General features: G+C 37.3%; 1 protein-coding gene and 1 long non-coding RNA gene across 4 annotated transcripts in view; one reads left to right on the top strand and one right to left on the bottom strand.

Moving 5' to 3' along the window:
- Positions 1-21,084, bottom strand: part of LOC122220504 — a 45,796-nt gene extending 24,712 nt beyond the window's left edge. For 2 of the 3 annotated variants that reach the window (XR_006202897.1, XR_006202898.1), the window contains exons 1-2: positions 7,159-7,238; positions 1,783-1,900 (exon numbers count right to left, since the gene is read on the bottom strand). This is a non-coding gene — a long non-coding RNA (uncharacterized LOC122220504). Of the gene's footprint in view, positions 1-1,782; positions 1,901-7,158; positions 7,239-9,540; positions 9,622-20,462 lie in introns of those variants that run through there. The other variant, XR_006202899.1, reaches the window with a different exon arrangement.
- The window catches only part of SYNE1 (spectrin repeat containing nuclear envelope protein 1), a 471,896-nt gene that overhangs the window by 158,185 nt on the left and 289,426 nt on the right, over positions 1-24,285 (top strand). The window contains exons 14-27 of the mRNA XM_042940094.1: positions 1,048-1,160; positions 1,716-1,884; positions 7,111-7,207; positions 7,988-8,190; positions 9,910-10,074; positions 10,512-10,664; positions 12,158-12,301; positions 14,984-15,157; positions 17,355-17,513; positions 17,814-17,978; positions 19,569-19,703; positions 21,890-22,048; positions 22,250-22,458; positions 23,076-23,184. Coding sequence (XP_042796028.1) covers positions 1,048-1,160; positions 1,716-1,884; positions 7,111-7,207; positions 7,988-8,190; positions 9,910-10,074; positions 10,512-10,664; positions 12,158-12,301; positions 14,984-15,157; positions 17,355-17,513; positions 17,814-17,978; positions 19,569-19,703; positions 21,890-22,048; positions 22,250-22,458; positions 23,076-23,184 — 2,154 coding nt within the window. The remainder of the gene's footprint in view (positions 1-1,047; positions 1,161-1,715; positions 1,885-7,110; positions 7,208-7,987; positions 8,191-9,909; positions 10,075-10,511; positions 10,665-12,157; positions 12,302-14,983; positions 15,158-17,354; positions 17,514-17,813; positions 17,979-19,568; positions 19,704-21,889; positions 22,049-22,249; positions 22,459-23,075; positions 23,185-24,285) is intronic.

The following is a 24,285-nucleotide window of genomic DNA, read 5'->3' as shown; positions in this document are numbered from 1 at the left end:
TCAAATGTCTCTCTTACTTGTGGCTTTATGTTTTTTATTACTTCTATTTTGTCCAATTAATCCACAAAATCTTCATGTGGGTTAAACTAAATGCTAATTTTAATGTATTATCCTGATGGGCTAATGGGTCTTACTATTCATTGAGTGACAAACTGCTGTGTGTTTATTCTGTTATTGAGAAACAAACTAAACTCTAGAGAATATGGCATGAAGCATCTTTCATCTCTCTTTGCTTCTATATGAGAAATTGGCTGGGAATTGTGAAACACCTGTGAAGTCTTTATATGAATAAGCCTACCGACAATGAAAAACTCAGAAAACAAATAGAAATAAAATACTAAAATTTGTGTAGTTCTATACAGCCTATAAAGAATATTTATAAACATCACATTTGATCTTTCCAGTCTGATTTCTATAGGACATTCCCTGTGCTTGTTTGAAATCTTCTAACCATAAGAATATTTAATAATATCGTGATATATGACTTACTTTAGATGGCAAGCAAATTTCACTTTATAATAGTCTGCATGTGTTAGAAGTAAAATAAAAATAGTGATATATATGTATATATATATATATATTTATATATAAAACCATTAAAGGGTTAAACTAGTTGTGCTTAGTGTTAAGCTTCTAAAAACTAAGGGTTAAACTAGTCTTGCTTAGTTTTAAGCTTCTAAAAACCAGTTTATTCAAAATCAAGGAAAGAGAAAAATCCTAACACATCATTGTTTATAGCAGCAACTACATTTTCCTTTGGACCATGTGCCTTTAAAATGTCTGAATACATTGCTCTGCAACTGTCGTGTGTGTTTAAAAGATGCCATAATTATTAGGTACAGCTCTAGCACAGGTCTTAGGGATAAGCACCAGGGCTCCTGTACAAGGTAAAAAGCCTATGAAAGGCACCAAGCCACATCTGGATGGAGCAGCACGATCAAATTGTTGAGTACATTGACTCATCGGTACAAGCTGAAAATTATGCTTCTTAGCCTCCTGTGAACATGTTTTCTCATTTTTTTATTTTTTTTTTAAATCGTGTCTTAGGATCTGCTTCAAAACACAGATGCCCACAAAAGAGCATTCCATGAAATCTACCGGACCAGATCTGTTAACGGGATCCCAGTACCACCTGATCAATTAGAGGACATGGCCGAGAGGTAAGAGAATGGCTGGTTTGAAATGAAGTGTCTTTTTTTAAAAACCCGGTGGATGTTTCTTCCATTTCTTTTCTTTTCAATGAATTGACTGTTGGTTTTTTTTAAACAGAGGTGCTTACATTTAGTACATAAAAATTGAGCTCCCATAACATATGCTAAGAATGCTAACATCCTAATATGTTATCATTTGCAGAGAGTAAACCTGAATATCCCCACAGCCTGGAAATCACAGAAATGGTTTCTTCAGAGGCTGTATTTTTATTCAGCACCGTGAGGAACATTATGTAATATTGCAAAAACAGCTTATAAAAGAAACAGATGAGAGTTGTCTTGGCAGAGGAAAGAACTAAATTAAATACTTCAATCAATCACGATTTGCCTTTAAATCCAGAGCTAGAAAAGGAATCAGAGCTCCTGATAGTGATTGATCAGCCAGAGTTTAGAAGACTTTGTGCTTGTATTATATTTAGCACTGACGTGTAACAGGTTAAATAAGCACTGCTCTGTTACTATTAGTTACTTACATTCTGTAAATTCTCGGTGTTTTATTTCTAGGTTTCATTTTGTTTCCTCCACATCAGAGCTACACTTAATGAAAATGGAATTTCTAGAATTAAAGTACCGTCTGCTCTCACTGCTGGTTCTTGCAGAGTCAAAGCTGAAATCTTGGATCATCAAGTATGGGAGGAGAGAGTCCGTGGAGCTCCTTCTGCAGAACTACATCGTAAGTCTCTCTGGTGCTTTGACAAAGAAATCAGAGGACACGTGGATTTAGCATTTAATACCTATCGGTTGCTTTGACGTTGTAGTTTTTATCTTGAATTTAAACATGAAGGTACCAGTATGTTAAATGGGTTTGATAGAAGTTAGTAAGCTTTTCATGGTAACCTGAAATATACACTTAATATTCTTTGGAAATACAGAAAGACTTAGCTTCAAGAATCATACCGAACCATTGTGACTGGCTTTATTGCTTAAAAAAAAAAAAAAAGAAGTTTTTGCATTGCATACCCATGACTTTGATTGTGAGCTCACTATTGAAACTGAATTAGAATACTTAAAGATCATCCTCATGTCTCTAAGAAAGAATCATTAGTAGTTCAGAAAATTCTGTTATCCAAAAGGGGACTGTCTAGTTTTTAGATTATTAGGTCCAGCACGTCTCTGAGTTTCATTGCTTCTTGTGTGCATTCAGGAAAAGTAAAATTCTGTCTGTGAATCTCTGTACCAATTTAATTTTTAAAGACTATCTTATATTTTGGGCTGTCAGTATAAATAATTCTATATTTACATGGAATAGTAGCCTTGCATTAATGAAGAAATTAGGTTGTTCTATCAGTTTTCACTACATGTAATTAGAGAGTTATTTATTAAAGGTAATTTATTTCTGTTAGCTAAACATACCCCCTCCAAATTTATTAGCAATACAAACTTGTTTTCAAAGTTCATATTCATAAGGCATCTCAGTCCTGTACTTCACCACTTGTGTTTAATCACAAATTCAAACTGATAAATTAATAAGTTTAAAATACAAATCCATTTCTAACCTGACTAGTGAGCTTTGTAACTGGAATGATTGAATGTTGATTAAAACCATATCTTTGCTGAAGCATTCTAGAACCAGAATGTATTTTGCTATATTTTGATTATATTTTTAAAGTGATTACTGAACAAGATGCATTTGGAAAATAAATAGGTTCACAGTAAAATCTTCTTGTAGGTTTACTATAATTGTCTTGGAAACATTTGTCAAAAAATGTGAAATCTGTTATATGGTATGTTTCCCTTATTCATATTTAATTGTTATGGAAAGTCATGAAAAATCTTATTTTTTAATTTCAAGCAATTACGTTAGTCTTTTAAATATTAAATTACAGACATGCATTTATATTTTTGGATTTAGTCATGTCAAATGATACACTCTGAGCTCAGTAGGTAATTATGCAGATCTGTCTTTGTTCTAGCTATTTAAGGACAGCCAATCAGACTGAAATGCTTAATGGGGCTGTTCCACCAGGTTAATGTTCTAATACAATGATGTTAGTAATTCTCTTTGAACTTCTCAGATAAAAGATATGTAAGTAGAGAGTTGTTATAATGATACAACTTTCATAAATATTAATTAAAGAAAAACAGTACTTCTGTTTTCTCCATGAAGAGAAGTTCACTAAGCTGCTAGATTTAAACTGCTACACAACTTAAAATAATTGGCAAACTTGATCATTATGCTACACATGTGACATTTTTATGACCATTTCTGCATATTCTTATTCCGTAGTGAAAAATACCTATTTATGGCTAACCCGTCTTTTCTGAAAAGGACCTTAAAGTATTTTTTTGTTTAATAGTTTTAATAACTGGGATGTTGTGTGTTGTCCATGAGCCCAGTGTCCTCCATGTGTAATCTTCTAACCCAGTGACAACCCCAGTGGCATTTTCACATGGTTTCACTGAGGGAATCAAGCCTTTCAATCCTCAACCCACATGTTTTAGGTGGCACAGTTGGTAAGAAGTAGAATCAGGATTTGAAGTCACATCTTCCCGAACCAAAAGCCATGCTTAAGTACTGAACTTTTTACTAATCTAACAAAATTGGCTGTGAAAAGTTTTTTTTTTTGAACTTAAAAGACCAAATAATTAACATGATCTCCTGTAGCTTAGTGAACTAAGGAGTATAGCTCATGTAAATATTAGTTCCATTTAATGTTAGCTCATACCTGACAATGTTTTACACTAATATACTATAGCCTGATAGTGAGAGTTGTTATTATTTATGTTATAGGCAGCATGGTATTGGGGCAGGGGGTGGTGAGGTAGGAGAGATTGTTACATGATATTAATAGATAAAATAATTCATGTTACTAAATGGATGTTACATGGGAATGTGTTGAATCATGGTTCAGCTACTTACTACCCATGTGACTTTATAAATAACTTAATTTCTAGGAGACTTAGTTTTTCCCAAATTTTTAGTAATAATAATAATAATAATAATAATAATAATAGGATAATAGGGGCTTTTGTAAGAAACAAAGATGGACACATATTGTTTTCCTTTCATCTCACACCCCTTAGAGCTTCTCTTATCCCTTTGGAATTTGTGAGAAAATAATTTTCTTTAGAACGGACCATTTCAAAGAGTAAAGACTTTCAAACAAAATAATAAAATCAAGTTCTTAAATCCAGTCCTTCCCTTGGTTTCTAAAAAAATTTATTGTAATGAGCCATATGCTGCTACATCATCTAATAACCAAAGTAATATGCAGGATGTAAAGGTTCCATAATTATCTCTTCCTTAGTTTGAATTCTCAATTCATCTTATTCATATGCAAAAAAATACATCATTTTTTAAAGGGTTAGAGAATCAAAAAATGTGCTTCCTACTTACCTCTTGTACTAGGTGCTCAGGTATGCAGCTGTTGTGAGCTAAAGAAATTCTTGGAAAATATTTCATGAATGCTTGTTAATTAAATCTAGGCCACATCCTATTCATAAGAGATTACCTACTGTAATATAAGTCAGGAGATAATTGTTTTGGTTTTTGCTGTCAGAATTGTTCTTGACATGGCCATGTTTGTTAACACATGCTTCAATTTTACTATGGAAGAAAGAAGGATCATTCTTTTTCATAAAAGAAGAACTCTTAGAATTGTGGCTTATATGAATGCAACATAAGTAATGTGAATTTTTTTTATTATTTGTAATTATTTTATCAGTGTAAGTAGGTGATTCTGTTAAAACCTCTTCTCAAAGATGATTTTTAAAATATTAAATTACCTGGTTCAGCTCCATTCAAGTGAAATCAATAAGTGAAACTTACTTATTATCTCTACATTGATCTTCCACTAAGTAGAAGAGTAGAAGTTTAGTATCTTCCACTAATACTTTGAATTTAGTGGGATAAAGAGGTATCTTAATTTTCTTGAAGTGCTATCAACAATAACATGGCTTATGTGTTGAACTTGATATCCAAAAAGTAAGCCTTATTGTGAAAGAAATAAATTAATCCCATTATTATTTTAAGTATACTTTTGTGTTTACATCCTTCTGAGAGACTGTCCAGATAGCTCTTGGTGAAAAGGAGATTTAGCAGTCCTCCTACCAAAATGATATTAATAGATAAAATAATTCATGTTACTAAATGGATTTACTCTGTATGTGCTCTCGTGTTCATTCTTAATTAATTTGTAAACAACTCTAGCAAAGCATATTTAATTAAGTCTTTCTGTCCAGACAGGTGCAATTTCCCATTCTTCTGACACTTAGAACAATTGTTTTTCCATTTAGCTTCTTGAAATTTGAGCCAAAAATAAATGGAGACTATTTTTTAAACATTGCCAAATATATTTATCTCTTCAGTGGTCTACAGTGTCTTACAAATTAGTTGTAACTTTCTTTTTCTGATCAAATTATGGTATGTTCATTTGGTTAAATTATGCTAAATTTAAGTTACAGTAAGTTACTCTTCCCCTAGTTGGAGAACAGGGAAGGTTAATGAAGTAGAACAAAAGGCTGAAAAATTAATTAGCCAGACAACTATTGTTTTACTTCATTCTCAGACAAAAATAATACAGCCTATTAAGTTACTGAAGTAAATATTCATCATGGAATCCTTCATTCCAAGTAACTCAGAGCTTTCTCTATTCACTCTATTCCTGAAGAATAATTAATGCATAAATAAAACATTTTATAAGCATAAAATGCTATGCAATGTGTTATGTATGTAATGCTTTTAAGTATTATCCTGCTATATGATAAACATTTACCAATGAAATTGAGGGATGTCTGTGAAATTTTTTATGAAGTTTTAGATCTGCACTCAAACATTTTGCATCTCCATATTAAGCATTCATCGGCATATTACACTGGACTTCAGCTGGTTTTTAAAGGCTAATTTGCATTTTATAATACACTAATCAAGTATTTTAGAGGATTCAAATCAGAGGAACTAGTTATACTTAAAAGAAATTAAAGAGCCTTTGGTGATATGTTAACTATAATTGCATTATTTTTTGGCTTTATAATAGCAGGACCAATCTTTGAAACAGGAGCTATTTCATATTTCCTGGAGTTAACAATAACATTTACCTACGGATTTCTTGTGCGCTCTAAATTTTACAGTGTCAGTTTGTAAATTACTATTACTCTAGTAATAGTAACAGTAATAGTAATATGTAATATGTAAATTACATACAGGTATAGATACATCTTATCTGTAATTTAAAAAAAAATTAATGTTTACTTATTTTTGAGAGACAGAGCAGGAGGGAGGGCCAGAGAGAGAGAGAGACACAGAATCTGAAGCAGGCTCCAGGCTCTGAACTGTCAGCACAGAGCCCAACACATGGCTTGAACTCACGAGCCATGAGATCTTGACCTGAGCCAAAGTTGGATGCTCAACCAACTGAGCCACCCAGGCACCCCAGTAATTTTTGTAATTGTAGATGAGATATGTGATTATTTAAAATTTTTCTCCTAGTAAACATTTTTGTACTTTCTGTTTTGAGGAAAGTGTGCACTGTGCCATTTATTTATAATCTAAGTTCCTCAGAGCCATCTTTCACTAGAATTAATGTTCAAAGAGCCACACAATCCCACAGCTAAAACACAGTTGGATACTAAAATGTTCTTCCAGATTTAGTGCTTTCTAAATGTTAGCCCCAGGTTGTCTGGAGAAACTTCAGTCTGTTCTAAAAACAAACCCTTGGGTGGAGAAGAAATAGAGTATTTTCTCAATAGTGCTGAGTTAGAATAAAAGTGTGGAATCCGTTTATATTCTCAGAATAATCAGGTTATTTTATGGCAGTTGATTTAATTTGATATATTTTTTTAAAAGGTTGAGGTTGGTAAATTTGGGCAAAATATCCATATATCTATCCTGAAGAAACTGACTTCAGTATTTCTACATATGCCTAGAATTTGCCATCTTCTAACCATTACCCCTTTCTAGTCTTTTATAGAAAATAGCAAGTTCTTTGAACAATATGAAGTGACATACCAGATCTTGAAACAGACAGCTGAGATGTACGTCAAAGCTGATGGTTCAGGTAAAAAACACTAACAGAATTTGTTGCCATGTTGAACGCAGTAGAATTTAGAACCTACAGGTTTCTGTGTGATCACATCATTTTTTGTTTTTTCCCCGAAGGATCTTTTTATGACCAGGCCATTGGCCTGGAGAACACATATTGGATTCACATATTGGATTCAGTCCCCTTGAGTTTGTGCAATGCCTGTCTAACCTATGTAATAATGGTGTGTGTGTGTGTGTGTGTGTGTGTGTGCGCGCGCACGTGTGGTCTTCTGAGAAGGGGCAAAATAAGTGTTCAGTGTCTAAACTGTGATTTTCTAACCTATTTGCAGTTCTGCGGATTAAGTGAAAAAAACAGTAACTTGAGTATCATTATCAAGTAAATGAAAACTTAAGTTACTGTGGATACACAAATTGTAACTAACATATGTTGGCTTCATTTTGTAAATATATCTGTCATATTGAATCGAAAATGAACTGTAGCATTTGTGATCAATACTATATATGTGAGCATCTCTTTGAGTACATACAAAATGTGAACAAATATATATGTCATTTATTGCATCCCACTTATCAAAAATTTTAAATATATTATCACCTTTAATCTTTGTAAACAGCTGTGAATATGGTATAACACATCCCCAGCATTTGCTGAATAAAATCCTAACATTTCATCTGTTAACTTCATAATCTGAAGAAGAATTATAAGTGCAAACCAGTATATAGACCATAGAAAAAAGGTTTGGTAGATTTCGAATAAAAAAGTAAAGATTCTATTTTGGTTGATCTGTTTTAGTGGAAGAAGCCGAGAATGTGATGAAATTCATGAATGAAACCACAGCCCAGTGGAGGAACCTCTCAGTAGAGGTCAGGAGCGTGCGAAGCATGCTGGAAGAAGTCATCGCTAACTGGGATCGATATGGCAATACTGTGGCTAGTCTTCAGGCCTGGCTGGAGGATGCTGAGAAAATGCTAAATCAATCAGAGCATGCCAAAAAGGTAATGTCGCTTCCTACAAAAGAAACTGACAACGGTGAGCCCAGTGTGGGGTTCAAACTCACCAAAAGAAATGAGTCTTTCACAGCATAGTTCTCTAGAGAGTGTTATATCTTTGCAAGTCTGACTCAAGAATCTTGACTTGCCTGAAAAACTGTGCCTTCAGGTTAGTAAATTCCTTTAGGCCAAGAAATGCATTGCTTTATAGAAGTTATATTAAAACAGTTCCCTATCGGATCAGTTCAGTGTTTTGCTTTTGTGTTCAGAAGAGGAGGAACCGATGGCTGGACACCCAAACCCAGTGGGCAACAGAGGTCGCTATACTCACTATAAAGTCTATACTTGAAAGGCTCTGACCTCTGTGGTCAGAAATCCTCTGTGGATTTCCTAATTGAAGAGAGGATAACATAATACTGACTCTGTATAATGACACATGCCAGTTGAACATCTGGGCCATCACGTTTTTGTCTCTTTGGATATTCTTTTTTGCATTTTATCAACCCTCAGTCAAAGGTCTTATTCCGGGCAAGAATGATCTTTTTCCTTCGATTCCAGGTGTGTATGTGTGTGTTCAAGAGTTAATGTTTTGCTTTAATGTCACTTACATTAAAATATCACATAAAATGGATTTATTATGTACTTCTTAATGGGAATCTGGCATTTCTCCCATGAAAAATCAATTTATAAGTAAAAGATATTAAAATGCCAGGCTCCCATTAAAAAAGTATAGTAAATACATTAGAATTAGTGCTTACTGTCCAAGATCAGTTCTTGTGTGATTGCGTTTTGCGAGTAGATGCATTGTTTTTAAATGTTTACCACTCTGTGTTTCACACAGATGAAAAATTCTTGTGTAGCTGAGGATGACAAGAATTGTATACCCATACAGATTTTGGCTTTTCTGATTAGACTGACAGTGCCCTAGTAGATGTCATATGTGTTAATTTCATCCAAGGGAATATAACCACCAGAAACAGAAGTGTTCTCATCTATTTATGTGGGAAGTCCTCCCACACATGGTTTTATAAAATAGGTTTTGAATTCTCTTTGGTATTCTTGGTTTATACTGTGGTATATGTGTATAAGTATGTACAAGCACACATGTATTAACTTGAAATCAGCAGAAGACTGCTTCATTGTCAGAGGAGTAACTTTAAACGAATAAAAAAGGATGTTACTGTATTCAGTGTTCCTGGCCCAGATATTTAATTCAAAAATTGTTTTCAATGGTTTATATCCATGATTGTTAATTATCTTCATGCACGATATTCAGATTTTAAAATCAAAGGTAATAGGTCAAAGGTTTATTTATAATCTACAAAGAAAACTATACATTAGTCTAAAATGTTGTACCTTTTATATGACTCTGGCACTGGTGTTTACCAGCCTGAAGACTGTACAAGTCCTTTACACAACAAAAATTCGTTTTTTTATCTGTAAAATAGAAATGACAGAAAATGGTCATTATGTGTTTGTTTGTTTGTTTGTTTTTGTCTTCAGCAAAAGATATGGCCAAGCCGTTCTTATAAAACGACACTCAGCATTTCTAGCTCCTATTTTTCAACCTCTCTATTGAAAATTGCATTTGGAAAAAGAACTAAGATTTACCTTAAAATTTGCACAAGTTTAGAACAAAGATATTTCACATAGTCTGGTTACTTCCATATCATTTGTTGAGTTTTGGTTTGTGGCTTACAGTAATGTGCATCGTTTATTGTTTAGGATTTTTTTCGAAACTTGCCTCACTGGATACAGCAGCACGCTGCCATGAATGATGCTGGCAATTTTCTAATTGAAACATGTGATGAAATGGTTTCCCGAGATCTTAAACAACAATTGCTATTGCTCAATGGACGGTGGAGGGAGTTGTTTATGGAAGTCAAGCAAGTATGTCTTTCAAATCTATGTATGCTTAGAACATGCATGTGTTACGAACATGCTGATAAACAGTCCGTTTAGAGGCTGTTTTATTGTTGCAGCATGGACTTATTTAGGCAGAGTGCAGATGTGTTTGGAACTGTTATATTTATTTTGGGTCCTTTATTCTTTCCCACTTACACATTACAGAAATGTATACTTTGGTTAAGGATTGTATTGACATATGGGGCCTCATGTTTGAAATCATAATTCTTCACTTCTGTGCTAGTTTTTTTTTTTTTTTCACAGTAATTGGACTTCCTTCAAGTATATCTAAAATAAGAATCAGAAATCAGTCTTTCTTACCATATAACAATTCTAGAAAGTATGTAAATGTGAGGGTTACAGGCTCCCAGGGGTCGGGCTTAACTGATTTTCCGTGTTGTGCTTCTCCCTTTCCTTAACAGTATGCTCGGGCTGATGAGATGGACAGAATGAAGAAGGAGTACGCAGACTGTATTACTGTCCTGTCTGATTTTGCAACTGAAGCCCATAAGAAACTCTCTGAACCCTTAGAAGTCTCTTTTATTAATGTCAAGTTATTAATTCAAGACTTGGAGGTGAGGGGGTTTCTGGACAACAAAGTGAAAACGTGTTCTGTTGTGAAACGAAAGATCATTCATGTTACTCAGATGGTTGCAAAGTTTTCCTGTCTCCTTGGCACCCTTTTGACATGTGTGCATATCCTGATTTGCACCTCAGAATTAAAGATTGCATTTAAATAAAAAAATTTATTTGAATTTTTTAATGCTCTATTTTTTTAAAGGTTAATTTATTTGAGAGGGAGAGAGAAAGTGAGTGAGCATGAGGAGGGAGGGGCTGAGAGAGAGAGGGACAGAAGGTTCAAAGCCGGCTCAGCGCTGACAACTGTGAGCCCAGTGTGGGGTTCAAACTCACCAACTGTGAGCTCATGACCTGAGCCGAAGTCGGAAGCTCAACTGACTGAGCCACCCAGGCACCCCTCTGTTTGAATTTTTTAAAGATATGTTTTGACCATACAGTAACTTCAAAATAGGGTTTTTTTTTGTTTTTTTTTTTTAATTCAGAGATTTTTTTTTTTACAACCAAATTACAAAGGACTAGGAGAAAACAGGAAACATCTACATCTAACACTTCTACATAAACGCCTCTACTCTAACAAATTTATTAAATGAATTGTGCTATTTGCATATTTTGAGGACCTTGCAGCTCTCAAAAATGAAGTAGTAGAAGAATACGTAATGACATGGAAAGCTTTTCTAATATACTATTGGGAAAAGCAAAAAAACAATATCCCATTTTTTTGTGTAAATATAAAAAAATGGGTGTAAGCACACAGAGGGGGAAATGTTCATGATATAGTGATGCATGTTAGCTCTGGTTAGCACTGAGTGAGAAGCCTGGATGTAACTTCAGTTTTCTTTTTCTTATTATCTCTAATTCATAAATTATCTACAATGACCGTGTGTTGCTTTTTTTAAGATAAGGTAAGTTGTATAATTGTTAAGGTCAGAGGAATTGCCCCAAATTAACATGCATTTACTTGATTTATGATGTTTACATACTACATTCACACATATATTTTGGAAGTGTAAACTTGATGCTTACTTAAGGATTTATGGTTGCTTTTAAAGGAAAGCTTTTATCTATTTTTATTTTATTTTATTTTTTTAACGTTTATTTATTTTTGAGACAGAGAGAGAGAGAGAGAGCATGAACGGGGGAGGGGCAGAGAGAGAGAGAGAGACAGAATCGGAAGCAGGCTCCAGGCTCTGAGCCATCAGCCCAGAGCCCGACGCGGGGCTCGAACCCACGGACCGTGAGATCGTGACCTGAGCTGAAGTCGGAGGCTTAACCGACTGAGCCACCCAGGCGCCCCGTATTTTTAATATGATCTTACCAATATATAACATATTAGCAAAGAAGGAAAGCAATAACTGGAATCTCCAAAAGTTTCTTACAAGTATAGGATTTCATACAGTACATATTGATTTTTGTTCAGCCTTCTGCAGAATTCTGAAATTAAAAGGAAATGTACGTTGTGGTAATGTAGCTGTTTCAATGGCTCCTGCAGGACATTGAGCAGCGGGTGCCTGTAATGGATGCCCAGTACAAGATGATTACCAAGACCGCGCACCTCATTACCAAGGAGAGCTCCCAAGAAGAAGCCAATGAGATGTTTGCAACCATGTCTGGGCTCAAAGAACAGCTAACCAAGGTGGGAAAATATGTTAATGCCAGGGGCCAACACTGCCTTCCGCGTGCCTATACCTCCTCCGGCCAACACACTCATGGGCAAAGTCTTTACCTGTTAAGAGATCATCCTTTTGTTGGTTATTGGGATTCTTGATTTAGTAACTTTGCCATTTAGGAACTTGGTCATGAAGTTTAAAAAATTAAACTATGGAGCTGATGTCAGGTAATTCCTCTGTTAATTTGGAAGTACTAGGAGGTTTATTTTCGTAAAATCGATCGGTCTCTTCTGGAGAAATAAGGGGTCAGTGAAATGTCATCCAACAAAGGGGGGAGATAAGGAAAGGGAAGGAAGAGGAAGAGATCATACATTTAAATGAGAAAGAGTTCCAAAATGTACTTTTTATTGAGGTTTATTTGACTGTTCTAAGAGTATTTATGCTATTTTCTGTGTGAATAGCCCGGAACGTGGAAATTCTGCTCTCTTCAGCTCACGGAGCTCACCTTAGACCTAAGACACATACACTTGTGCCACCTGTGTACAGGGAACCGAGTGAACACTAAACACCAGCCATAAGACTTTTCTGTTCCATTGGGGGATTTTCCTTAAGAGCTTTGGAAGTTCCATTGGGATTTCTTATCTACCTGAAGTTGAGTTTTATGCAGATGGTATTGTTTGCATTTCAGTAATTAATTTTTAATAGAAGGAAGGAGGTAGTATAAATGAAGAGGAAAATGTTGTGATGAAGAATTGAGAAACAGAGGAAAAGACAGCAGAAAAACCTGTAATTTAGGAGAGAACAAGCAGAAGGAGAATAACCCACATGAAGTCAGTAGTGGGCAATTAATGAAAAGAGGAATAAATGAGATAAGTGGAAAAAGGAAGAATCATGGTATTGAAAAAAAGAGAACACTTCATTTGCCAAACTGACATATATTAGAATGTTAATTTGTAATTCTTTTTATTTTTAACATTCAAGTTAAATGTCATCTGTAAATATTGGGTACAATTCAAAGTCAACGTTACTGATTTGATAACCTTCAAACAGCTTTCAGAGCCATATCTTGGGCTTGCACATCTTAGCCGACGCCAACCAAGTTTAATGATTTAAGGTGACCTGTGAGAAAGCAGATTCCACCTTTGAGCACATCTAAGTCATTCTGCTTTTTTAAGCTACTGCTTCAGTTGTAGGATCTTAGTAAGTTTTCAGCTGTATCTAGGAAAGATTTATAAAGCACACTGACTTTTAATTTATTTTTATTTATTTTGATGTTTATTTACTTATTCTGAGAGAGAGAGACAGAGAGAGAGAGAGAGAACGTGAGCAAGGGAGAGAGAGAATCCCAAGTAGGCTCTGTGCTGTCAGTGCAAAGCCCAACATGGGGCTCTGTCTTATAAACCGTGATATCGTGACCTGAGCCAAAATCAAGAGTCAGATACTTAACCAACTGAGCCACCTAGGCACCCAGAAACCAACTGATTTTTATACGTGTTAGCAGACTCTCTTTTGTTCAGAATCATTTTAGAAAAACCTTGTTGCAGTAGATTGGTAGCTTTCTTTTGGTGAGTTTACCCTTTAGGCAGTGTGTCCGAGAGCATGAGAATATTCATAATTTAAGAAAAAAGAGAATGGTCTATTAACAAGTATTCCATTTCCTTTCGTTGGTTCCCAAAAGTATGAATAATATTTTGGGAGCAATTCTAAGTAAAATGAGTGGGGACAGGAAGTTCTTGAGAACTACTTGATCCTGCATTCCAACATGAAGGTGTTAAGACAGAAACTTTATGGATCTCTTGATCTCCAGGAACGTATGGCCTCATCGTGAAGATCAAGCTGATATTAATACAAGTGTAGGGGCACCTGGGTGTCTCAGTGGTTGAGGGTCCGACTCTTGATTTTGGCTCAGGTCATGATCCCAGGGTCATGGGATGGAACCCCGTGTTGGGCTCTGCGCTGAGCATTGAGCTTGCTTGGGATTCTCTCTCCCCTGCTTGCACGCTCTCTTTCTCTCTTTAAAAAAAAAAAGGGCAATACAAGGGTATAAAGTAACAGCATTTTTTAAAAGACAAGTGACAGATGAGGCTGGGTCAGTTCAGACTAGGGAGACATCCCCTGGCTTGGGAACCTTTGTAAATAAACTGGTACATGACTTGTGCGCTTGGGGTGAGATGATTGGCAGAGGGTCGTGACACATATTTCTGGGGGAGGTAGGGAAGCACAAGGCCTGTCTGGGAAGAATGAGTCAGCAAAGTTACAGGTCTGTCCGGAGTTTAGGGTTCAAGTTGTAGAGACCTTGAAAATAAAGTTGGAAAGTCAGTCTAGATAACGTAATTCGTAACGATCTCAGGTCAGGTTTTGAGGCCGAAATGAAGATCAGTTACACAGTTTATGAGGGAGAATTCGATGCCATCTGGCTCACTAACAGCCTCGTTTAGATGGGAGGGTGCCATCCAGATGGACACTTTAGATGAATCTTCCTGGGAAAATTCTGTGGCATTTATTTGTCTCAGTGATTGAGTAGTATTGTGTTTTTATATCCAAATGTAACAGTACAAAGGAAATATCATTAAATAAGAGTCTTTGGAGATCTGCAAGCACCGAATGACAGCTTCGCTGAAGAAAATGTTCTCAGAGGTGTGAACAGTGCCCTGAGCTTGTGGTACTTAGCAGCGTTTGACGGAATTTTTGTTTTTGTCTTTTCAAAGGTCAAAGAATGTTGCCCTCCACTCCTTTATGAGTCTCAGCAGCTGTTGATCCCATTGGAAGAACTGGAAAAGCAGATGACGTTCTTTTATGACTCGCTTGCGAAAATCCATGAAATTATGGCAGTTCTCGAGCGTGAAGCACAATCCAGTGCCCTTTTTAAACAGAAACATCAGGTAAGGAAAAGTCCCCGTGAGGAGACATGGTTATTTTTAAAGCGTGTGTAATGGGACTGAGGTGGTGCCCACAGTGGCAGGAATTCAGTTAGGACAGGAGACATTTTTCTAGAGTAGCGCTGGCAACTCAAAACAAAAATACACATCTTGTCCAAAGATGAAAACCCTGTCCACTAAAGATAAAATAAAATGTATCTATCTATGTAAATTTACATAGAGATAAAATTTTTATAACCAAATTAAAAATTTTATGTATTTAGATATATATAAAAGTAAACAGCTGCATTCTATTTCTACCCGGTGTCTATAATCTATGTCTTTTTTAAATCTTTTTTTTTTAATGCTCATTTATTTTTGAGAGAGGGCGACAGAATATAAGAAGGGAAGAGACAGAGAGAGAGGGAGACACAGAATCCGAAGCAGGTTCCAGGCGCTGAGCTTTCAGCCCAGAGCCTGATGCAGGGCTCGAACTCACAAACTGTGAGATCATGACCTGAGCTGAAATAGGACGCTTAACCAACTGAGGCACCCAGGTGTCCCTATAATCTGTGTCTTAAGAGATCTTTTCTTTGCCTCTGAGATTATACAATCATAAAGTTCTGGGAATGTGTTTGGAATGATAATTATTTTTCTTTGTCTCAGTTTTAGTAAGCAGATCTCTCTGCAGAACAGCTTCCCTCTCTTGAAGTTAATTGACTTGTTTAGGTGGTTTATTACAAATGACCCCATCCATCAGAGGAGGGTGAAACTTCACGGGCAAAAGGTTTGCCACTGCCTTCATTGAAAAAGATTCCTGGAAGGAAGGCAGCATCACTTAGTAGAAAGAGCCAAGAGTATCTGAAGTGTCATATAGATATTCGGATCATAGATCTGATGTAACAAATTACAAAGCCTTGATTAGCTTTTATGCTTAAAATGCAGGTAATAATACCTAGTTGAGAGCTTATTGTGAAGATTACATTAGATATTCTATAATGTACTTAGCACACAGTGGCACATAATACGTACTCTATAACTAGTTATTATTATTATTATTATTATTATTATTGATAATAGAGCCATGATGATTATACCACCAAACCCTGTTCTAGTGGGCTCTCATCCTATTGGGTAAAGATTGTCTCTCACTTTGAGTCAGGTTGCCGTGTCTCATATTCTCAAATCACTATACATTGCCATCAAGGAATCCTTCCACAATTAAAATAACATTTGATAGTTTAGTAATAATAATACTAATAATATTTAATAATATCTTTGTTAACATATGTTACCCTCTGACCTCCTAAATCTTCAAAAGGAAAAAGTGTGTCCTTATTCCATTTTGCCAAAACAAAACAAAACCCTTGGTCTTAATATTTGCATCTGGATTCCCAAAACCGGTATCCAAATGAGCAGTTTGAAATACTTTTCCAAAGCAGTTGAGGATGTCAAAATGCAAATAGTGTGGTGGCTTCAAGTCAAAAAGTGACTGTTGGCCTTTGACTGGGCTAATTTCCATGCATCTGTCAACTGTAGAAACCACTATGATGCCAGGTTACGAAGCAGAGGTGGAAAGCCCTGGGTCACCATGGCTTCTCATCCGGTGACTGTGTGACACCTACATGTTCTCCCACACCCACCAGGCTGTTGCCTTTTGTGGTTAGGGTCTGGGGTCCCTCGTTTTGTTAATGAAAGGTTGACTGACAGCTTGCGAACCTTAGGAATTCAAATGTGCCTTTTGGGATACACAAATGATATATAATTTGCTGCAGCTCTTTCAGTAAAGTATAATGTGCATGGGTGTTAAATTTATTTAGTCAGATTAAAACCTAGTATGTAGATTAATTTTGTGATTGTTCTCTCAGTAAACCAAAGGCCTATGAGTTGGATGGACAAAGCAGGCACTAGAGAAATAACAACTTTGATGCCCTTTCATTTTCTTAATGGTAATAGCACAGGCATGAAATATATAAAAAAAATCTCGAAAAGCTCAATGTGACATTTAAATGCCTTATATAAAAAGCACTGACTTCGGTGATTGCTTCAAATTGAGCTCTTCTGAAAAGAAACACTTCTCTGTACTTTTGATTTTACTTATAGCTGACTAAAAGCCTAAAAGCTATATAATGTTGTTCTTATTGTTTTGTAATGGTTCCTCTCTTTCCTTCTTTTTCTCACTGTTTTAAATACTATTGTTGTGGGTTTCCTTTCCCTGTAGGAACTGTCAGCTTGTCAAGAGAGCTGTAAGAAAACCATGACGCAAATTGAGAAAGGCAGTCAAAATGTTCAAAAGTTCGTGACCTTGAGCAGTGTGTTAAAGCATTTTGATCAGACGAAGCTGCACAGGCAGATTGCAGATGCCCATGGTGCTTTCCAGGTAAGCTCTCTCTGTGCTATAGAGACACGAGCCAGGGAAAAATACAAGGAATGAGGACATCTAACCATCACGTGTCATGCTTCCACTCTTGCTAAATGTCTTGCCTACTGAGGTTTGGAACCAATCATTTTACTTGTTTTCTTAATATTCATCAATGTTAAAAAGGAGTTGATTACTCTCATAATGAAATGTATTCCTTCCAAGTGTTTTTTTTTTTTTTAAGAAACAATACTCTTTAACAAAATGATGCTTTCAGTAATCTGGAAGCAGCATCACATTATGATTATTTTTTAAATCAAGAATATGGTGAAGAAAATTGGAGACTGGAAGAAACATGTGGAAACCAATAGTCGCTTGATGAAGAAATTTGAAGAGTCTCGAGCAGAGTTGGAGAAGGTGCTACGGATCGCTCAGGAGGGCCTGGAGGAAAAGGGGAACCCAGAAGACCTCCTGAAGAAACATACAGTGAGTTTATCCTTCATGGGGCACTTGAGCTGAGGACACGGACAAGTGGTCTTGGGTGAAAAGTAAAAAGTGTGCTCCGATCTAATACTGAGTGTTTGAGGAGAACAGGGAAGAAGAGGTGAGTTAGGGAGGCAGAAACATTTTAGGTTATGAGATCTAAAGAAAAGGGCAGCAGCAAAAAGAACTTCAAGGGCAACTGATGAGCAGCATTATAATTGGCCATTCCTAAGTCCCTGAGGGAGTAGAGAGTTATAGGATATAGAATTCAGGCTCTCCAAATGACTATTCATTGTTAGGTGAGAAATGTTTATGTAACCAACATAACTGTTTTTAAGAGACAATTTTAGGTGGATGGCTAAGTCTCTGTGCTCATTTCATATGGAAGTATGAACACCACATGCCTTGAAGTTTGGTAGCTGATCCACAGCTTGTCCTATCGTGAAGCCATCTTCCTGTTAATCATACTCATTTAAATCATTTCAGTATTAAAAATGTTAGTGATCAACGCCAAGTGGAGATGATGGCCCCTCTGAGAACATATACTTTGAGTTATTTCATCCCTGAAATTCCAGTGGATATTTGTATGAACCACACTACCGCATGATGACTGCAATATATTTGTGACGCGGCTGACTGTGATGTCGGTGACCAGCCAGCATCTCCTTCAGTTTAGACGCGTGGTGCCGTGTGGCACTTTCTGGTTTGAACCACTGTTGTTTCAAAATATCTCCGCGGACGTACTCCTGAGTCTGTGTGAGACTTGGTCATGCGTCGATGTGCACACGTGTTGTATTTATCTGCATGGTGTGCCATATATTTATGCATGCACTGGGTGCTTAAGCAAAGGGCACTTATTTTCTCACAGTTTGGGTTTGGTGAGGACTCTCTTCCTGGCTTGTAGATGGTCATTGTCACTTTCTTCTCGTAAGACGGAGATAAATAGGGAGCAAGATCTTTGATGTCTCTTCTTATAAGGGCACTAATTCCATCATGAGGGACCCACCCTCATGACCTCATCTCATCACCCCGTAGGCCTCATCTCCAAATTTCATTACACTGGGGGTTAGGGATTCAACACAGGAATTTGGCAGACGTCGGTGGGCACAGTTCTGTCCGTAGCCTGTGGGGTCGTGTGTTTTCGCCTGGATGTGGATGGAAATGGCTCATAATGAACCAGCAGGGCCTGAAACACATTGCAGCTAGGGTGTGAGGAATTGCAAGGCTAAACACTAGTTTCTGTTCTGCTCTTCTGACTTTACCAGAGAGGAATGAAAACTCTATTATAGGGAATCAAGGTGTTCGGCCCCTTGGCCTTCCAGAATATTCTACCAAATTTGAAAACTGCAAAGGTATTTCTTTCTAAAAAATGAAAAGTACTAGTTGAATTTCAGATGTGGTGGCTTCTGACTCATAACTATAGATAATTATAGTTCATTCCTTAAAAAAAAAATCATAGTTGCCAGGAAGGTTTAAAGAGGGCACTGGCTGGCTAACGGGCTCATTTTGAGGCGTGACTGCCTGACTGTATGGTGTGTAGATGCTGCCTTTTATTCTGTCTGACACTCGTAACCACTTCCCCCTCCACGCCAGGAATTTTTCAGTCAGCTGGATCAGAGAGTGCTCAATGCTTTCCTGAAAGCTTGCGACGAGCTCACTGACATCCTCCCTGAACAGGAACAGCAGGGCCTGCAGGAAGCTGTTAGGAAGCTCCATAAACAGTGGAAGGTGAGTCAGGACATAATGGACGCACGGACATAAGTACGTATCATGCATGATGGGACAGAGCATGAGGGGATTAAGGTTTGATTGTAAGAGAAATGTAGAAAGTCATGGAAGGTCACCATAGTTACTTCTCCCACTGAAAAAACTGAACTTGAATAAACCATGATAAAGTATGAGAAAATTTTGTTTTTCTCATTTTTTTAGTAGCATCAATTTTATCATATTACTTAAGAGCACTCTTTTTCTTTTCCTGCGTAGGTTTGGGGATAGGAATGGCAAGGGCATTTAACTTACTCAGCAACATCAGTAAACCCACTTAAATAAATTATGTTAGAGATGCTATAATAACATTTTGCTGTTTTCAAGGATTTTACCATCTGGTTTAGATTGTTATGACCTCAGAAATGTAAATATGAACATTTATTAGTTAAGGACTCAGCAATGAACATAGCATGATCCATTTCCCCAAAGAGCTTCGAGTCCAGTGGGGAAGATAATTAGTTGCAGATAATGAAAGTACAATATATACTAAGTCCCCAAAAGTGTAAGTAATACATATGAAAGCTTTTGTAGAGAGAAGTGGGCCTACTTGGGGAGTGGAAAGGAGTGAATCAAGTAACTAGTTTTGAGCTAGGATTTTACAGAAGAAGCAGGGGTCTGGGGTACATGGGAGGGAGGAGTAACAGGAACTGGAAGAGAGAGAGAGAGCAGGAGAGAAAGCACAGAAGTTGGGGATGTAGGGATCCACTTGGCGTGTCTAACCTGAGTGCCCCACACTGGACTCATCACATGGAAGTCGATTTCAGAATCGAAGGCTGTCTTCCCCAGCCTGGAGAAAACCTACTCTAGCAACAGGTTGACCACTGCTATCACGAGGTCACAGGGAGTGGCGAACTTCATGTGTGTTATATGAAGAAGTCACGGGGTCTGAAAGATAGGCAACCAAAACACTTTCCATCAGGTTTTGTGAATCTCTGGATTTTTTTTTTTTCTCCATCTCAGTAACATAGGCTATAAAATCAGCTCTGTGCATAGGAAAAACTCAGTTAAGGACAAAATTTTTTACTTGCTAAATTTGAAAATTAAAAAATCCTTAAACCCAAGTTTTCTAATACGTCTTTAAAACTTAAAATATCATAAATGTATTATAGAATAGAGATTCTAAATGAAAGCTGTATTTCTTTTATACACACACACATTCACAACATTAAGCTCTCTAGGATATAATCTGGTCTAGTCTTTCCATAGCCCCAGATCATCTTTCTCATCAGTTATCTTAGTATTTTATTTTAAAAGTAACCTTTTAAATACCATAGGATAGGGTTACCTGGGCGGCTCAGTCAGTTAAGTGTCCGACTTCACCTCAGGTCATGATCTCAAGGTCCGTGGGTTCAAGCCCTGCGTCAGGTTCTGTGCTGACAGCTCAGAGCCTGGAGCCTGCTTCAGATCCTGTGTCCCCCTCTCTCTGTGCCCCTCCCCTGCTTGTGCTCTGTCTCTCAAAAATAAATAAACATTAAAAAAATTTATAAATACCATAGGATACAAGTTAGCTAAAACTAATAATTGTAAGCCTGAAGGTAATCATATAGCTTATTCTTATGTCAGAAAGAACATAAAACATTTCATGTTGCTTGCGTGCTAGATGCCCTGTTTACTTGAGGAATGCTCTAAGGAAAGAGACATGGCAGGTAGTCACAGGTGTGACTGTGGGCTGTTTCACCCTCGCACTTTTATTAATAAAAGTTTTCTTATCTTCGCCTTTTGTGTAGTGAGTGTAATATAGGTTCTTCCTATCTCACAGGGTCATTGACAGAATTAAAAAAGACATATGCTGGGGAGAGGGTATATGGACTCAGGGCATGATTTAAATTTAGATTCAAATCTAGCTTTTCTACTTACCCCTGAGCCTCAGTGGTCGACCTGTAAAATAGAAATATTAATATTGTGTGAGGCTGTTGTAAAAGTTAAATAGAATAATCCCTGTGAAACATGTGCCCCCCAGGCAGAAGATATTCATTGCGGTCCCAATACTTACTTGGAAGTGTACAAAGCACAACGGCAGGTGCAGACGATAGTGATTAAATCACATCGGACCCCAAGGGAATATTTTATGGTTTTTGCCACTTCAGTTGAAAATGTGTGTAATCAGAAATGGTATCATATTTTAAAAATATTCCTATGGGATGTAGGACCTTCAAGGAGAAGCCCCATATCATTTGCTTCATCTGAAGATTGATGTGGAGAAGAATAGATTCCTAGCTTCTGTAGAAGAATGCAGAACTGAGCTGGATCGAGAGATCACGCTGGTGCCCCAGGAAGGCAGTGAAAAGATTATTAAGGAGCACAGGGTACGTCTCACACACCCCATGCGCGGGCACGCCAAGTCACATTGTCACCTAAAGGATACAGCCGGTACTTTGGTTTGGGTCTGAAAACACGAAATAGCTTAATTACTTTATACAGGTAGACTAAATGGGAATCTTCTATGAAAATAGGAAAGTACTGTGTGGATCCTCACAGGGATTATATAAACGTTTATTGCTCATTAGATTTTCTTCAGTGACAAAGGTCCTCATCATCTTTGTGAGAAAAGGTTACAGCTTATTGAAGAACTGTGTCTGAAACTCCCCGTCCGGGACCCAGTAAGGAACACACCTGAAACCTGTCACGTGACTCTCAAAGAGCTCAGAGCTGCCATTGACACCACCTACATGAAGCTCGTGGAAGACCAGGACAAGTGGAAGGACTACACTAGAAGGTAGTTGTGGAACTCTTTCTGGAGGCGGATCTGACCTGTCCTAATACTGTTGATTCCTAGATCATTGCAAAACAAGTAATGATGCGTGTTTTGTCTTCAGCAATAAAGAAAATCAAATCGTGCGATCTTGCCCAGGCTCTTATATAAAAATGCTTCATTTAATAAAAATGGGTGTCAGTCAGAAACAGAGTGAAGCACTTTATTTGTGAGTGACCCAGACGTTATCTCTCTGAAGCGAATTTGCAGTTCCTTGCTCCCCGGTTCCCTCATAGTACTAGAGGGGGGCCTCTGCCTCTGGGTTTCTGTCTCCATCTGCTGGAGACAGAAGAGGCCAGACCTCAGGTGCTTCCTTCCTCCACGTGCTCAGGCGCTGGGACACATTGTTTTCCTTAGCTGAACTCCATCTACTCTGCCTTCTCTTTCCTCCTATGTGAAAAGTGCCCAGAGGCACCCCTGCCCCAAGCTTCATGGTAAAGGAACAGTTCCTAGAAAAGTTGTTACTTGACTTGCTAATCAGTTGATGGTTCAACTTCCATGAATAAAGTCAAAAGAGAAAATGTATTTTAACCACTGGGATATTTTCTCCCTTTAATAAGAAGATACTTGTGTTATTTCAGAATATCTGAGTTCTCATCTTGGATATCTGCAAAGGAGACACAATTGAAAGGGTTTAAGAATGAGCCCATCGATACCGCCAACCATGGAGAGATTAAACATGCCGTAGAGGTTAGTTCTGGGCCATATTTTGTGACTGGAAAATTTTCACTAATAAGAAAATTAATGCTAGACAAATGATATATTTTTTTTCTTTCTGTAAAAAAATTAAGTTCTCAAAAACTGTCTTAAAAAGAAGTCTCCTCATGTTACTGTAGAGAAGAAGTATGGAGGATTTTCTATTGAATTGTTGTTAGCTTTGAGACTTAGTCATACTCAGGGGTACCTCTAATACATCTTTAGCTAATGGGAAATCTTGAGAGGAAAATTGCATGCGTGGGCACATAACACAGCAGAGATTTAAGAATTGTCGCGGAAAAACAAGAACGCTATAGGTTTTTATACATTTTCAGCCATTCAAAAGGCAGCTCACAGAATGAGGGAATTGGGCAAGGTCTCTAAGCATCATTTCCCATGTCACCTTCAGTCTGGATCGGATCAGCTCTGTGAGCGTGGGTACAGCCTGATAAACGGAGCCAGCGGACAGAACCTCAAGCCTGAACCCAGTTCGCATCCTGTGAATGACGACAGCAACCTCCTCCTTCTTAGCATGGCCTATTCTGTCTTATGGGCACACGCCATTGTGAAAATCCTTATCTTTCAGCATTTTGAGCTCATGCAATCACACAATAGCTGTTAATGAGAACGTGTTTCCTTTCTATTCCTATCTTCTGAGGTCCATGTTTTTCTAGTAAATTTATAATCCCTGTAAATGCTAGAGATCCTCAATAATGTCATGCTCTACCTATAGGAAGATATCTATATTTGTCATTGGTTGCTGTTATATAGTACCAAAAAAAAAAATTCACATCTTAGAATGAAGAGATCACTTGGTTGTGGAACTAGTCATTTTCTGTTTGCGTGAATGTGCCCTGGAAGGTCCTCTGTAGCAGCACCTTGGGTTTCCTCATGCACCCGGAGCGTGTGTAGGAGGGAGAGGCTTCCCAGATCATCCCTCCCACGGTTCCCAGACCTTACAAGGGCTGAGGCTCCAGAATATTTCTGGCCTTGTCCTGGCCAGTAAACCCTCCCTTCCTGGATTAGAGCTGTGCTCCTATTTGCACATCCTACTATCTGGAGAACTGACTTCAATAAAGTCACAAAAATGAGGCA

Source organism: Panthera leo, chromosome B2 (genome assembly GCF_018350215.1).
Source record: "Panthera leo isolate Ple1 chromosome B2, P.leo_Ple1_pat1.1, whole genome shotgun sequence".
NCBI classification, from domain to species: domain Eukaryota; kingdom Metazoa; phylum Chordata; class Mammalia; order Carnivora; family Felidae; genus Panthera; species Panthera leo.
Note: the sequence above shows the minus strand (reverse complement) of the source record. Positions and strands in the feature narration are given on the sequence as shown.